Genomic DNA, 17,309 nt, shown 5'->3' with positions numbered 1-17,309 from the left:
GCGACACGTTAGAAATGCTTCAATCCATTTTAAGATGTTAGGATGCAGGTTCAGCTGCGAAAGTTTTAGCATCAAACGTCGGTGGGAAACCTTGTCGAAGGCTTTAGCAAAGTCTAAAAAAATTGCGTCAGTCTGGATTTTTAAGTCGAGGTTCGCATGCAGATCGGGAAGAAAGAGTGCTGATTGTGTGTTACAGGAATAGTTTTTGCGAAATCTATGTTGAGCAGGATGAAAGAATTTGTTACCATCGAGGACCTGCATGATTTCTGAGTAGATGATATGCTTCATGATTTTACACGGTACACTTGTGAGCGAGATAGGACGGTAATTTAGTGGTGAATTTTTGTTACCAGATTTGTAGACTGGGACGACCTTTCGAAACTTCATCAGGTATGGTGCCGGTGGAAAGTGACTGAGCAAACAGTAACAATAAACATTCGGCAGAAATGCACTTTGTGTTTTTTAAAAGTTTAGAGTTTATTTCGTCCATGCCTGCTGCAGATGAAAGTTTAATTTTATCTATTAAGGACATTATTCCATTAGCAGAAACATTGGTTACAGGCATGGTGTGCGGAATGGTTGTAGGCAGAATAGGTAAGGGCGCATCGGGCTCGCTTGTGAAGACAGAGGAAAAAGCAACTGAAAAGATATTAGCACATTCAGTATCGCTAAATGGCTCTCCTGAATCTTTATTCAGGGTAACTGAATGCGTATTAGTAGGGTTTATAATTTGCCAGAACTTTTTTGTGTTACTTTTTAGGATTCTCGACAAGTCGTCGTGATAAATGTGTTGCTTAGCGTTTTTGACAGCTGATAAATACGAGCTCTCGGCGGCATAATAGTTGTCCCATGAGCAGGTGCTGTGATTGGCTTTAGCTGCGCGGAATAGGCGTTTCTTTTATTTTTGAGTTTTTTCAGTGACTTCGTGAACCACGGCCGGTTTCGAGTGTCATGAAAAGTAGTCTTCGGGATGTATTTATCTGCCAGAGAGTTAAGCTTTTGTTTAAATATTGACCAGTATTCCTGGATAGATCTGCTTTGAAAAGTTGCGTTAAATGATGGAAAGAAGGCGTGCAGCTCGCTATTTATTGCTTCATAGTTGCCTTTATCGTACAGCCGGATTGTCTTTCCCGGACTGCGGCGAGGAATTGGTTTGAAATTAAAGACTGTGTGGATGACTTATTGGTCACTAATTTCCCGCAAGTAAGTCATGGAGGAGAAACTTTCAGGATGGCTTGTTAATACTAAATCTAAAATATTTGCAGTGTCGTTTACTACACGCGTAGGTTCTAGTACAAGTTGGGCAAGATTAAAATTCGAGCAGATATCAAGAAATTTTCTTGTATCTGCTCGATTATCTATGGAGTGCACCGGGTTATGCCAGTTAATAGTCGGGTAATTAAAATCCCCGAAGAGGAGAATGTGAGCGTTGGGATACCGCGAGGTTAATTTAAACAAGGTTGCGTTCAGCTGGCGGCAAAAATGGAGAGTGTTGTGTGGCGGCCTGTAGCAGACACCCAGCAGCACGGAATGTGGTGCGGATCGCCAGATTAGCCAAATTAATTCAAGGTCGGATGAAATGTTTAAAGCAGTGCATGATAAGTGGTTGCTTCCCGCAATCAGAACACCACCACCACGTGCGTTTCTACGATCTGAACGAAAAAGAGAAAAATTAGGCAGATCAGCAAGCACCTCGCTATCACTAATGTTTTTGTTAGCCACGTTTCAGTTAATATAAGCAAGTTGCTATCAGATGATAACACCAGTTTTGACACGAGCTCTCGCTTCGGGATGAAACTGCGTATATTGGTAAAGATTGCCGAAAACGTAAAATTAGGACGAGGACATGTTTGGGAACGGTGTAGTGCCGACTTGCATCGCCGTGGTGGCTAGAAGATTTCTTTTACTGTTTGCTCAGACTCATCAAAAAAATTGCGTTTGGGGCCTATATGGAGGGTTTTGTACCGCAAAGAAAATTTAGTTGTTTTTGATTTGGCAAACGCGACAAGTTGCTTTCTTATATTTTGAACTCGGCGGGAGAAATCTTCACCAATGCTGAAATCAGTATCTTTTAGATTGGGGCCATTTGAGAGGATCATTTGTTTAGTCTTAAAAGACGCAAACTTTACAATTATGGGGCGCTGGCGTTCTGTGTTGTGACACCCAAGACGGTGTGCACGTTCGATATCTTTACTATCTAACGACACATCGAGCTGATCGGAGCAGTGGCGGATTATGACTTCTTCGGAATCGGCAAATGACTCGGATGGTGTAGAATCGGAAAGGCCGTAAAAAATCAGATTGCATCTTCGTGAGCGGTTTTCGGCGTCATCAAATCGGGCTTCCAGATCCCGCACCTGTTGAGTAGATTTTTCTGTGTTGCATTGCATACATTCGACATCTGTTTTCAAAGTAGCCAGGTTCTGGTAGTGGCTCTCTAAATCGGCAATCCTCTGAATTAGATCTGTAATGGTTTTCTCTGTAGTTGTTAACTTGTTTTTGATGTCTTGGACGTCACTAATTATTGTAGCCTGACCTGAGGACAACTTCTTCAATTCAGCAAGTACTGCCTCTGCACTGGCAGGTCCCGGATTCGTTTCTATGTCCCCGGACAATAGTAGCAAGATGCGAATCGTTTCTAAACATTCAATAACAACATCGACACAACACTGTGGTCTCGGAAGCTGCACCAGGCAATAATTACTAGTTTTCTTAGCAAATAAGGTGTATGGGTTACTGACCTGCATTATGAGCAGAAGCGGATTAGTGGTCTGCTTCATGGTACAGCCACCAAGCCCACAGAGTGCAGCCGGTGATTGCCGCTCTTTTATACACGGTGTGCCAGGTGCCGTCGATGACTATGGGTGTGTCCAAGGTTCCGGAAGTGTCCAGGGTTCCAGCGATGACGCTGGCACGTTTGAAGCGCTGATGGCTTTGAGACGACGGACATGGGTATCACTACAGGGGTATCCAGGCAGGTCTGACGGCGCGCATTCCACCCCAGCCGAAACCAGGGCGGGAAGCAGCGCGTGTGTGACGACTGCTGCGAGCACCTGCATTATGAGCAGAAGCGGATTAGTGGTCTGCTTCATGGTACAGCCACCAAGCCCAGCATTAAGGACTGTGTACGGACAGCCAGGTGCCGTCGATGACGATGGGTGTGTCCAAGGTTCCGGAAGTGTCCAGGGTTCCAGCGATGACGCTGGCACGTTTGAAGCGGTGATGGCTTTGAGACAACGGACATGCGTATCACTGCAGGGATATCCAGGCAGGTCTGACGGCGCGCATTCCACCCCAGCCGAAACCAGGGCGGGAAGCAGCGCGTGTGTGACGACTGCTGCGAGCACCTGCATTATGAGCAGAAGCGGATTAGTGGTCTGCTTCATGGTACAGCCACCAAGCCCAGCATTAAGGACTGTGTACGGACAGCGGCAGTGGTGTGTTAGTGTTCTGAAAACGCAATTTGTTCTGCTGTGTTAGTGGTGTGCGTTTTGTGTGGGCTGGAACTCTGTGGTGAGTTGTGTGCTGGGTCCAGAATCGCCACAGAAGATAGTCGGTTGGCTGGATGGCTTGAAGATGAGTATGCCGTGAGCAGTTTTTCATGGAAAAACTGTTGAAGGAGGGGGCCCTTGCGACATATATTATGGAGCCTAAATTAAATTTTAAAGAAAAGAAGTGTGAAGAAGACGACGTGGATCAACCGAAGAATAAAGAAGAAGAAGCATTCGGTGAGGTGGAGAGGGATGATTAATGGAGAAGAGAAGAAGACGACGACAAGGCTTACGTGGACTAACACCGAAGCTATAAAAGGGCGACTGAGAGCGAGGCCCGGTGGGGAAGAGCAGAGAAGCGGAGGCTCCGGCGGGCCAGGGACACTTTGGCTGGAAGAGAGCGACGCCGGCTACTGCTCCGGTGAGCTCGCTTTCTACGGCTTCGCATCGTGGACTTCCTACCGTGCCTGAGCCCGTTCCGGGGAGTAAACAGAGGACGCGACCACCTGCTACGGCCAGGGGTATCTCCAGAGCTGTAGCCATCCATCCGGGTTATGCCCCCAACGCCAACAACACCGGCATCACATCCACGGGCGCTTGGACCTGAAGCTTATACGACGCAGCCAGCGACGCCGCCAGCGACGCCAGACAAGCACGTCGAACGCCGCCTCGACGCCGGATACTGGATCCATACAACGCCGCAGCCGCTCCGAAACAACCGGGAGCACAAACGCCGACCACGAATAGTAGTACGCTAGTAGTAGACGCCGGTAGAAGTGTGCCCGAGTCGTGTATATTTATAGTCTGTGTTTTGTGTTAGTTTTGTTAGTTTTGTGTTCTAGTGTGTGTGTGTGTGTGTGTGTGTGTGTGTCACGTAGGGTATATTAAATGTGCGTTTGTTTGGGTACACCCGTCGCCTAGTCCAATCTTTCGGTCCGAGTGCTCTCCGGGGACATCCGTGACATTGTGGTAGTGGTTTTTATTAAAATAATAGCAAAAATGGAGGAACAGATTTTTGCTAGCCCCGGCATCTGCCATCGATACGGAAGCACCTGTGCTGGTGCAGCGGAAATAAAGGATAGCAGGCAGAATGGAGAAATGAAGTGAGTGAAAGAGGTGAGGGGACAGGAAGGGAGGATAGGGGGAGAAGTAATATATACAAACTATTTACATAATAAGAAATGTGTCAAGGTTGTGGGCGTAGTTAGTCCATGCTGGAGGAATTAAAACGCGCACTGCACTGTGTTCGCTACAACTGGAGTGGGGCGTCCAGTTATTAATGTACAGAGGCTCACCAAGGTTCGCTCACGAGCGAGCGCACTGCCCTGCGGCCACATAGCGTCTTGTTTGGGAACGGTGTAGTGCCGACTTGCGTCGCCGTGGTGGCTAGAAGATTTCTTTTACTGTTTGCTCAGACTCATAAAAAAAATAGCGTTTGGGGCCTATATGGAGGGTTTTGTACCGCAAAGAAAATTTAGTTGTTTTTGATTTGGCAAACGCGACAAGTTGCTTTCTTATATTTTGAACTCGGCGGGAGAAATCTTCACCAATGCTGAAATCAGTATCTTTTAGATTGGGGCCATTTGAGAGGATCATTTGTTTAGTCTTAAAAGACGCAAACTTTACAATTATGGGGCGCTGGCGTTCTGTGTAGTGACGCCCAAGACGGTGTGCACGTTCGATATCTTTGCTATCTAACGACAAATCGAGCTGATCGGAGCAGTGGCGGATTATGACTTCTTCGGAATCGGCAAATGACTCGGATGGTGTAGGATCGGAATGGCCGTAAAAAATCAGATTGCATCTTCGTGAGCGGTTTTTTCGGCGTCATCAAATCGGGCTTCCAGATCCCGCACCAGTTGAGTAGCCTTTTCTGTGTTGCATTGCATACATTCGACATCTGTTTTCAAAGTAGCCAGGTTCTGGTAGTGGCTCTCTAAATCGGCAATCCTCTGAATTAGATCTGTAATGGTTTTCTCTGTAGTTGTTAACTTGTTTTTGATGTCTTGGACGTCACTAATTATTGTAGCCTGACCTGAGGACAACTTCTTCAATTCAGCAAGTACTGCCTCTGCACTGGCAGGTCCCGGATTCGTTTCTATGTCCCCGGACAATAGTAGCAAGATGCGAATCGTTTCTAAACATTCAATAGCAACATCGACACAACACTGTGGGCTCGGAAGCTGCACCAGGCAGTAATTACGAGTGTTCTTAGCAAATAAGGCGTATGGGTTACTGACCTGCATTATGAGCAGAAGCGGATTAGTGGTCTGCTTCATGGTACAGCCACCAAGCCCACAGAGCGCAGCCGGTGATTGCCGCTCTTTTATACACGGTGTGCCAGGTGCCGTCGATGACGATGGGTGTGTCCAAGGTTCCGGAAGCGTCCAGGGTTCCAACGATGACGCTGGCAGGTTTGAAGCGCTGAGGGCGTTGAGACAACGGACATGCGTATCAGTGCAGGGGTATCCAGGCAGGTCTGACGGCGCGCATTCCACCCCAGCCGAAACCAGGGCGGGAAGCAGCGCGTGTGTGACGACTGCTGCGAGCACCTGCATTATGAGCAGAAGCGGATTAGTGGTCTGCTTCATGGTACAGCCACCAAGCCCACAGAGCGCAGCCGGTGATTGCCGCTCTTTTATACACGGTGTGCCAGGTGCCGTCGATGACGATGGGTGTGTCCAAGGTTCCGGAAGTGTCCAGGGTTCCAGCGATGACGTTGGAAGGTTTGAAGCGCTGATGGCGTTGAGACAACAGACATGCGCATCACTGCAGAGGTATCCAGGCAGGTCTGACGGCGCGCATTCCACCCCAACCGAAACCAGGGCGGGAAGCAGCGCGTGTGTGACGACTGCTGCGAGCACCTGCATTATGAGCAGAAGCGGATTAGTGGTCTGCTTCATGGTACAGCAACCAAGCCCAGCATTAAGGACTCTGTACGGACAGCGGCTGTGGTGTGTTAGTGTTCTGAAAACGCAATTTGGTGTGCTGTGTTAGTAATGTGCGTTTTGTGAGTGCTGGACCTCTGGGGTGTGTTGTGTGCTGGGTGCAGGATCGCCGCAGAAGATCGTCGGTTGTCTGGTTGGCTTGAAGATGAGTATGACGTGAGCAGTTTTTCATGGAAAAACTGTTGAAGGAGGGGGCCCTTGCCACATATATTATGGAGCCTAAATTAAATTTTAAAGAAAAGAAGTGTGAAGAAGACGACGTGGATTAACCGAAGAATAAAGAAAAAGAAGAAGCATTCGGTGAGGTGGAGAGAGATGATTAATGGAGAAGAGAAGAAGACGACGACAAGGCTTACGTGGACTAACACCGAAGCTATAAAAGGGCGACGGAGAGCGAGGCCCGGTGGGGAAGAGCAGAGAACCGGAGGCTCCGGCGGGCCAGGGACACTTTGGCTGGAAGAGAGCCACGCCGGCTACTGCTCCGGTGAGCTCGCTTTCTACGGCTTCGCATCGTTGACTTCCTACCGTGCCTGAGCCCGTTCCGGGGAGTCAACAGAGGACGCGACCACCTGCTACGGCCAGGGGTATCTCCAGAGCTGTAGCCATCCATCCGGGTTGTGCCCCCAACGCCAACAACACCCGCATCACATCCACGGGCGCTTGGACCTGAAGCTTATACGACGCAGCCAGCGACGCCGCCAGCGACGCCAGTCCAAGCACGTCGAACGCCGCCTCGACGCCGGATACTGGATCCATACAACGCCGCAGCCGCTCCGAACCAATCGGGAGCACAAACGCCGACCACGAATAGTAGTACGCTAGTTGTAGACGCTGGTAGAAGTGTGCGCGAGTCGTGTATATTTATAGTCTGTGTTTTGTGTTTGTTTCGTTAGTTTTGTGTTCTAGTGTGTGTGTGTGTCACGTAGGGTGTATTAAATTGTGTTTGTGTGGGTACACCCGTCGCCTAGTCCATTCTTTCGGTCCGAGTGATCTCCGGGGACATCCGTGACATTGTGGTAGTGGGTTTTATTAAAATAATAGCAAAAAGGGAGGAACAGATTTCTGCTAGCCCCGGCATCTGCCATCGATACTGAAGCACCTGTGCTGGTGCAGCGGAAATAAAGGATAGCAGGCAGAATGGAAAAATGAAGTGAGTGAAAGAGGCGAGGGGACAGGAAGAGAGGATAGGGGGAGAAGTAATATATACAAACTATTTACACAATGGGAAATGTGTCCAGGTTGTGGGCGTAGTTAGTCCATGTTGGAGGAGTTAAAACGCGCACTGCACTGTGTTCGCTACAACTGGAGTGGGGCGTCCAGTTATTAATGTACAGAGGCTCACCAAGGTTCGCTCACGAGCGAGCGCACTGCCCGGCGGCCACAATAGCGTCTTGAGGGAGTCTGGTAGTATTCCCAGCGCCCTGTAGACCGCAAGCGTATCCCGACGAGCATCGGCGAACGCGGCACAGTGAAGGAGCAGGTGTTCTAGTGTTTCCACTGCACCGCATCCGTCACACACATGAATTGTCGCGGTTTCGTGACGCTGCCGTCTTTCAGCGGGTCACACGCAGCCAATGCGCGCGCGGAGGATCATTACACGTTGCGACCGTATAAGTGCGCGACAGCCGGTGATACGATCGATGCGCTCACCTCCTGCAATACGTGGGTCGGGCAAGGCGAATTTAAAGTGGTGGCGAAGGCTGGGCCGAAAAGTGGTTAGCGCGACTGCAGCACAACCAGAGGATGGGGGGCAAAACACTCATATAAAGAAATGATAAAGCTACAAAATTGGAATGTAATCTGCCAATAGAAAAGAAAAAATATATTAGCACCTTGTTTTATGAAAGAGGTAAGTCATTTTATTAAAACCTGGCAAATTTTGTATTTTTGCAACACTCTTGACCTGCCCCCTATTCATGAGTGTGCGGTGCATTACAGCGCGTCTTTGCAGGCCTTGTTTCGATACCCGGCTAACCCGGCCACAGTGGACTACGAAACATGCATGCTTCGCCAGTGTCTGGAAGTGTTTCTGCCTTTCTATGCTGCCCCTCCTTTACCAGTCACTTTCATTGCGTTCCCAATTGCACATTAACAAGGCCATAACTAGCAGGAACTCGAGCACATTTGACTGGCAAAGGTTGGGGCGCGCTGAAAGGCAGCAACCTTCGAGAGGTACGGGCTCGAAAACGCGGATTCTACAGAAAGACCGCATTATAATTCGCGCCAAAAGTTTACGTATGCGTGACGTCATTCTACGTCACGTTTGCGTAGTTTGCCCCCCCCAAAATCCAGGGGGCGATGGAGTGCCCACGAGCCGCCATTTTTTGGACCAATGGGCGTCTATGGAGCCTTCGCTACCAGTGTACATCGACCTTGGGTCGGGGTGCTGCTTTTGGAGATGGTCGTGGATGGCCGCACGCACGTCTTCCAGCGCAAGGTGCAGATCGCTGGCAGGTAGTTGATGTGCAGTGGTCGCGAGGTCGTCAGCTTCTTCCTTGCCGGCGATGCCGCAATGACCGGGCACCCACTGTGCACGCTCGGCACATCCTCTCTTTGCGAGGCGCTCGATACGCGAGCGAATTTCTCGCACTAGTGGGGTACCGCGGCCGTTAGATTGTAGGCGGCTAAGGGCGGTGCGGGAGTCGCACAGCAGAGCCCTCCTGTGCGGCGGTGGGCCGAGGGTGAGCAGCAGGTCCAGCCCGAGCCGGATCACCATCAACTCCGCCGTGGTGGAGGAACCCAGAAAGGTTGCGTGTTGCTGGCTGTGCAGTCGCAGGGCGGGGATCGTAGCCGCCGGTGAACTGCTGTAGAGGAAAATTCCGCCGACCTCGCGGCGAGAGGTATTTCTGCTTCTCGACTGGTCTCCGCGCGCCTTGTGTGGATGGTGTCTAGATGGTTGACGCTAGGACCAACGGAGTGGCCTCAGGCAACGCTCAGTGGGCTTCCTCACAATAATCTTGAGGACAGCAGAGCGAGAGCTGAGGTGTTGCACATCACTACAAAACCGGCTGCACAGCTGCCGACGTTGCAATGTTCAGTTCAGTGCCAGTGTTGAATAGAACAATAACCTGGATTTTCAGATTCTTCTATAACATCCGTTATACGGAAAAGCGACCAGGCTCCTTGACAGTGGACGAGACAACAAAGCCAAGAGCGCATTGGTTGAAAGAAGTACAGCGCTCCGTGTTTCTTGCTGAGCTTCGTTGCGCAACCGACGGAACCAAGGTCCCACCTAGCTGTGCTCTGCGAAAATTTGCATTTTTTATCGACACAGTCGGAGTACTAAGGATCAAAGGGCGCCTTCCCTCTGCGACCATGGCACCTGACGACAGGAATCCCATTGTCCTGCAGAAGGACCATCGGTATACTGCTCTCCTGTCGATCGATGCACACCGACAGATGATGCACACAGGAGCAAGGGGCACTGTCGTGCAACTGCGCTAGAGGTACAGGGTCCTGCGCGGTAAAGAGCCGGTGATAAAAAGGGCGCGTGCTTGTGTCACTTATAAATGGTTCAGTGCTTCGCCGCTAAGTGTTCCTACGGAAGCGGTACTAGAAGAATGGACAACAGGATCTGACCCTTTCAGAGTGGTCGGCATAGACTTTGCGGCACCGCTATATGTAAAGAACAATAGTCGCACTTGAACTCGCAGAGTGCTCTTTACTATTGCGATCAAGCGAGCTGTGCACCAGGAGCTTATCAATGACATGTCGACAAGAATTTTTCTGTTCGCGTTCCGAAGATTTCTGTCGTGAAGGGGACTGTGCCTTATCATCTATCCGGACAGCACTCAGACCTTCAAGCGAACAGCAGAGGAACTGACTGAACCGTTGAATACGCTGCAACACCCCATGTCGTAGATAATTTTGCATGTGCAGGAGTGGAGCTTTATTGTCGAGCTGGCGCCATGGTGGGGTGGTTTCTACGAAACGATGGTGCGCTCAGTGAAGGTGGCATCAAGAAAAATGATCGGAAAGAAATGCTTAGAAGCTGAACGCTTAGTCATCATCCTTTGAGAAGTTGAAGCCGTTTTGAATTCTGGGTCATTGACTTCTGTGCACAAAGAGGTCAAAGAAGGCGACCCCCTAACACCATCAAGCATCCACCTCAGGAGGCGGCTAACGACTCTGCCGACGGCGGATAGGGAGCAGCCCGCTTCGACCCCAAAGATGCTTTGCTCGTTTTTTGCGGCAGAAAACCAGGTTCTAGAACCAATTATGCGTGGCTTGAAGAGCAGAGTATCTCCGTGAGGGAAGATCAGCTTCCGCGACAAACCAAAATCAGTATCCCTCACCTAAAGTCGGACAACTAGTGCTAGTCAGAGAACTGCTTCCCTCACCGCCTGCTATGCAAGCTAGGGAGAGTGGAAAGATGTTCAACGGCAGGGACCACAAAGCACATTCTTGAAAGTTAAGAGTGTCTCGCGGCTCTGTTCTCCAAAGGCCGGTGCAGCTTACTTACCCGCTGGAGGTGACAGAACTCTAGAATGCGGGAGGGGGGGTTACCTTGAGATAAGTAGGTGCCTGACGCGCGGGACCCCTCGCACAACGACCTCGAAAGGGATTGTATTCCCTTTTCTGAAAGAGGAGTCTTTCTCCCTCGCAGATGAAGGAGAACAGGAAGGCCCGTTATGGTCGTGGAGAGGGCTGGTAGGCGGTGTTCGTAGTCGTTGACTTTCCGTCGTCTGTGATGTAGCGTGGCGACTTTTCTTCCATGGATTAAATGGTGGATGTCGTGTTGCAAAAAAAGAATGGGTGTTGAGTGATTGACAACGTCGATCGCATCGCTCCGTTGCTACAGATATTGCCATGCCACTGATGCCTAGAATCAACACTTTGTACATCCATTGTCATACGGATGTTTGCTTCAATAAACTGTTGTTTGCACATAATTATTTACACTTTTGCTTCTCGAGCGGCCGCCCTAAGCAGCTACTAAGCAGTTGTACCGCTCGCCGCCATGTGACATGCTACCCAACAGCACATCCAAGTACAAGTGGCAATAAGCACATTACGTATTTAGAAAACACGCGGAATAGAAGCACTGAGGTTTAACTCATTTAACCCTAGTTATACAAAGCGAGAGCCAACCGTTCATATGACGGCGACTTCACTTCCACGGGTTACGTGGTTGACGTTACCGCGGCTTCAGCCGAAGCCTTCTTCTGTCGCCGTTCCTGTTCTTGGCGTCGTCGTTTTGCGGGCCGTTCGGTCTGCTCTTTTTCGGTCTGGGACGCTAGCCTTAAGCGACCAGCATTCCGCTTCGACTCAAGCAGGCAGCTCGCCAGGCGATATCCACGAGGTGTCCTGATGTAGCTTGCCGACGACGTTGCACAGTCCTCTCCGTAGCGCTGTGAAATGGCCTAGAATCGCTTTTATCCATGGCAAAGCGCACACTAAGTTGCCTAGAACCTTCTCCCGTGAGGCTAGCTTAGCAATGCTGTTCTAGGAACTGGATGTCACAATGTTGAGTGCAGTTAAGAGAACGGGTGAGGCGCATACAATGCTAACGCGGGCACATACTGTGTAATCGTGAATTAGCGGATGCACGAGAACTAGGTGTGGAATTCCTCATTAATCAGAATATAGCTGGCAACGTAGAGGAGTTGAATAGTATTAACGAGCTTGTGGCAGCTATCGCAATTAGGCTCTATAGAAGGTACAAGGTGAAGGGGGTGCAGGCCTATGCGGCCAAATTCAGCCATAATGAGCAGATCGTTGAAAACTTACATGAAGACATGGAATCGGCAATGAACAAGGTAAAATAACAGTACACTGTAAATATGGGCTAGTACAATGCGAGGGTAGGCAAGAAGCAGGCTGGCGACGAAGTGGTACGCGATTATAGGGGTGGTTCTAGGAATAGTAGTGGCGAGTTTTTAGTAGAGTTCACGGATGGATATAAATTATGTGTCATGAGCACCTTCTTCCGCAAAATAGTGAACAGGAAGTGGGCGTGGAAGAGCGTCAATGGTGAGACTAAAAATGAAGTAGACTTCATACTATGCACTCAAACTGGCATCATGCAGGATGCGGAGGCCGTCGCAGATGTGCGTTCTAGCGACCACAGAATGGTAAGGTCTCGGATTAGCCTATATTTGAAGAGGGAGCGGGATATACTACAGAAGCGGAAGGCGTTGAACAAGTTAGCGGTAAGAAAGAACTTAGCTCAGTTCAGGATGTCGCTACAGAACATATATTTGACCTTAACTGAGGAAGACGATATTATTGTTCTAACAATGAAAGATCATCTCACTGCTATCATTACCGAACCCGCTCTAGAAGTAGGCGTTTGGATGGCTCGAGCGGATAATGGTAAGCTATCTCAGGAGACGAAAGATCTGATGAAAAAACGCCAAATTATGAGGCCGACTAACTTTATACACTGAAAAGCTAGTAGAGCCAGGCAAGTAATAAATAAGCGCCAGGTAGCCGACATAAGGAAGTTTCATATAGAGAGAAATGAGCATGCTCTAAAGAACGGAAGTAGGGTAAAAGCAGTTAGGAGGACACTAGGAATAGGTAAAGCAAGATATATGCGTCAAGAGACCAAAAATCAATGTCTCAAGCAATATGGATACGATAGCTAAAGTAGCTGAAGAGTTCACATGTCTATGCAGTAGCCAATGTAAGCAGAACGTTAATGAGACGCAGTAGCATACACAAATGGTACACCCCGCTAGTAATGAAAGAGGAAATAAAGAAAGCCTTAGGGAGTAAAGCAAAGTGGAAAACAACTGCTGAGGATCAGGTAACAGCAGATCTGCTTAACGACGCAGGGGACATTGTGTCAGAAAAACTAGTCACCCTGTATACGCGTGCCCTCTGATCTCGATCGCATGAGAAGCTTGGAAGGACGGCAACGGCAACATTATCTTAATTCATTAGAAAGGAGTTGTCAAGGACTTTAAAAAGAATTGTCAGTGTCTTAGTTCGGCTGTGCCAGGATATACGTAGCGAGAGATACGTTTCTCTGGCTGAGCTTTTGTTCACTGCATGTTTAGCAATGAGATACATTGGACTCCATCTCGGCGCCTATGCGCCGCCTATTACGCTCGGCAGTCTGGCATCTCCGTTGGGCTAGCTGGTCCCCTCGTTGTTCTGGCGTTTCAGCTTCTCTCTTTGACTTCTTACTCTCATTCTCTCTTTGGTGTGCAGCCACCCAGACAGCACAACAGCATTGGCCGAACGTTGGGCTATCATTGGCAAAAATTGGCACGAACATCGGTCCTTTACTGGCATTTACGCTGAGCGCTACCATTTTGACATATTGGCCCTACTTTCATGCCAATTTAGGGCCAACGTACGGCTGATCAAGGGGCCAACGTAGGCCTGGCGTTCGTTCTGCGACATTGGCCAGTAAAGGTCTCAGATTGGCATCCAGCTTTCGAAAATCGGCATCCAGGTTTCGAACATTTGCATCCAGCCTTCTAACATTGGTATCCAGCCGTCGAACATTGGTATCCGGCTTTCCAACAATGGCATCCAGCTTTATGCAACCTGGGCCAGTAAAGGTCTCCGACTGGCATCCAACTTTCAAACATTGGTACCCAGCTTTCGAATAATGGTATCCAGGCTTCGAACCATGGCATCCAGTTTTTGAGTAATGATATCCAGCTTTCGAACACCGGCACAAGCAAAACAGGCTACTCGTTACTGACGAGCATTTTCTATTTAGTCTTCGAAAGTAACCAGGCTGCATGGCTGGCATCTTGCTCTGAGTAACAAATATGTGTAGGGTAAGAACCCTAGGATGTCCTCAATATCCAACACTCGTCTCTAGGTAAGGGCAACCCTATACAAAGGAGATGCAAACCTTGCACCCTGGTTACTTTTCGCAAACATGGTACTATTCCACCTACCAGCTCGCAGGAAGGTAAGCAAGAAAAGAGCCAACCAAAAGTATTAAAAAGAAGCTCTTTATTCAAAGCAGCTGTGATGCGCTTGAGGTAGTGTGCCTATAGGCAGGGCTCGGGCAGGGGTCAGGACCTGAAGTGGGGTGCAGGGCTTGTGGTGGGGCTCTGGGCAGAACTTGTGGTGGGGTGCTGGGCAGAACTTGGGGTGGGGTACATTTATTTTCATGTTTGCTGCGTGCCGATGATTCAGGTTAGACAACAAAGCTCGGCAACCTGCTGTAGCATGGCTAAGAGATCCATAAAGTGCTTAACGAAGCTGTCCTCCTGTAAACTGATCAGTCATATCTGAAGTAATCGTTGCACTCCTCTTGCAAAAGGACTTTTCTACTGCACTCAAATTCCTTGTTCAGCTCTCGCACGATGACCGCACAATGCGTCGAGCCTGCAAAGAGAGGCATGATGTCATGATGAACCTAAATGTGGCCGTCACAGGACAAAGACAGAAATGATTAAATAACATTGAATTTTCTGAGGCACAGTCGGCGTGAAAACACAAGGCGCATTTTCAAGTCCGCGATATCATTTCTTATTGCCTGTTGTCCTTCTATCAAGGATTGAAACATTTCTTCAACTGTTGGCCCAGGATTTTCCTCAACATCGCCACACAACATCAGTTTGCAGGAGCAAAAACAATCATAGGCTATACTTATACAAAGTTGAGGGCACGGCAGCACAACTAAAAACCCATTGTCACTACGAAACGAACAGTTGTGACCAACCTGTACAAAGAAGATGAGGCGCATGGTGAACGACCTGCGCCATGCGCTTTCGCCGTGCCCCCTGAAGATCCTCGGGTGCGGGACAGTCTTTATAGGGGTAATGGCCGGTGACGTCACGAATCCATGGCTTGGGAAAGGGGGCGATTCGATGATGACCTTGAGTATCCGAGCTTGATTGCTGACGCTTGGTGTTGTCGATACCGGCGTTAGCGTGGTTGCAGGCGATAAACCTTGCGCTGACAGCAACAGAGCCTTTACAAAGAAGATGAGGCGCATGGTGAACGACCTGCGCCAAGCGCTTTCCCCGTGCCCACATAAAAGTCGTCCTCGTGCTTTGTCTCGTTCTCTTTTCCTGCCGGAAAAAATTAAGCCGCATGTAGTCAGAGCAACACTTATAATAATAATAATAATAATAATAATAATAATAATAATAATAATAATAATAATAATAATAATAATAATAATAATAATAATAATAATAATAATAATAATAATATTAATAATAATAATAATAATAATAATAATAATAAGAACAATAATAATAATAATAATACTTTATTTCCATCACCATGCAGTGTTGGAGGGGATGGGGATAAAAGCGGTTAACGCTTGACAATGTCCCCACCCCCGTACAGCAAGTAGGCAGTGGCATGCGACGGCACTTCACACAATCACCAATGCGATGGTACTTCACACGCACAAAAATACACAATCACCAATGTGTGTAGAAAATCAATAAGGGTTAAAGCAATAACAATAAAAGCAACAAAAAAGAAACAAATAGCGCTGTTATAAAGATTGCAAGAAGAGCAATGTTCCAAGTATGAAGACTAGGAAAATGTGGCTTCAAAAATAAAGTAGTCGAGGAGGTCAGAGCTGCTAATGTTTTATATATCAATATTTGCAGCGATTAATCTATTCAGAAGTGAGGGAAGTTGAAATGTTACCATTTGGCGTCCATAGTTTGTTCTCACTACAGGTACTACACAGTGAGGTTTGCGACGGCGTGGGTATGTGCATTGAAATAACTGAATCGGGGCTAAGTCAGATATATTTGTTATGCATCTTCTTTGTTCTATTTTATAGGTGCGCAATAGTTTATAAGCATACAAGTTGAAAACATTAATAATCTTGTGCCAGGAAGTTGAGCATCTATGTGGCAGGTTATGAACAATTCTGAGGGCCCTGTTTTCAAGAACAGCAAGTTTTTTCAGACTCGTTCGTGTAGCAGTACCCCGTACTAATGAACAGTAGTTTAGATGTGAGCGAAATAATGCACGATACAATAGAAGTTTTGCCTTTTGTGGGACACAACATTTAAAAAGCGTCATAAATCCTACGGCTCGAGATGTCTTTAATGCTATATGATTTATGTGATCGTCCCATAGCATATCTTCAGTGAATAATACACCAAGCGATTTAAATGACTTTACTAACTCAATCTGGTCTCGGTTGTAACGTAGTTCACCGAATTCGCTGCACTTTTTGTTTTTTGGATGTAAAAGTATTGCCTTAGATTTTGTTGCATTAACTGAAAGAAGATTGTTACCGGACCATGTCTTTATTTTTTCCAGGAGTATGTTTGCATTTTCAAGTAACTTACTACCAGAACCATCGGATAAAAATAAACTGGTGTCATCAGCATAAATTATAAAGCGAGCGTTGTCATCCACACTAATGATGTCGTTAATATACAGGTTGAAAAGCAATGGTCCAAGAATACTTCCTTGGGGCACTCCACTGGCGACTGTTCGAAGAGTTGACTTGTATTCATTTATTTGGACATACGGTTTTCTATTGGACAAGTAAGATTTCAGTAAGAGTAACGCTGTACCTCTAATTCCATAACATTCAAGTTTTTTCAATAAGATGCTATGGTTTATGCAGTCAAATGCTTTGCTGTAATCTAAGAAAATTCCCAAGACCAGGTTCCTACTTTCAAAATTCCTCAATATATATTCCTTCTGGTGCAAAAGAGCAAGTTCGGTTGACCGGTTTTTTCTGAAGCCATACTGCCAGTCGGTAATTATGGCGCGTTTATTTAAAAAGCTTTCAACTCGTTTAAGAATCAGTTTCTCGAACGCTTTAGAGAAGACGGGCAAAATTCTAATTGGTCGATAGCTTCCAAAACTGTTTTTGTTTCCTTTTTTGTATATGACTGCTACTCTAGCAATCTGCATTCTTGCAGGGAAGGTGGAAGTTTCTATGCATAGGTTGTATATATACTCTAATGGC

General features: G+C 47.7%; 1 protein-coding gene, 1 long non-coding RNA gene and 1 pseudogene across 2 annotated transcripts in view; 1 reads left to right on the top strand and 2 right to left on the bottom strand.

Annotated features, from left to right (window-relative positions):
• Positions 1-17,309, top strand: part of LOC144097589 (uncharacterized) — a 234,143-nt gene that overhangs the window by 193,284 nt on the left and 23,550 nt on the right. The window lies entirely within an intron of this gene.
• Positions 1,890-3,353, bottom strand: LOC144096897 (uncharacterized). The gene is made up of 2 exons (XM_077629721.1): positions 3,348-3,353; positions 1,890-2,858 (listed from the first exon to the last, which is right to left on the bottom strand). The coding sequence occupies exons 1-2, from the start codon at positions 3,351-3,353 to the stop codon at positions 1,890-1,892; spliced, it is 975 nt and encodes a 324-aa protein (XP_077485847.1).
• On the bottom strand, positions 4,878-6,049 carry LOC144096895 (uncharacterized; annotated as a pseudogene).

Source organism: Amblyomma americanum, chromosome 7, assembly GCF_052857255.1.
Source record: "Amblyomma americanum isolate KBUSLIRL-KWMA chromosome 7, ASM5285725v1, whole genome shotgun sequence".
Taxonomy (NCBI): Eukaryota; Metazoa; Arthropoda; class Arachnida; order Ixodida; family Ixodidae; genus Amblyomma; species Amblyomma americanum.
The sequence above is the reverse complement of the archived record's forward strand: the minus strand, read 5'-3'. Positions and strand labels throughout refer to the sequence as shown.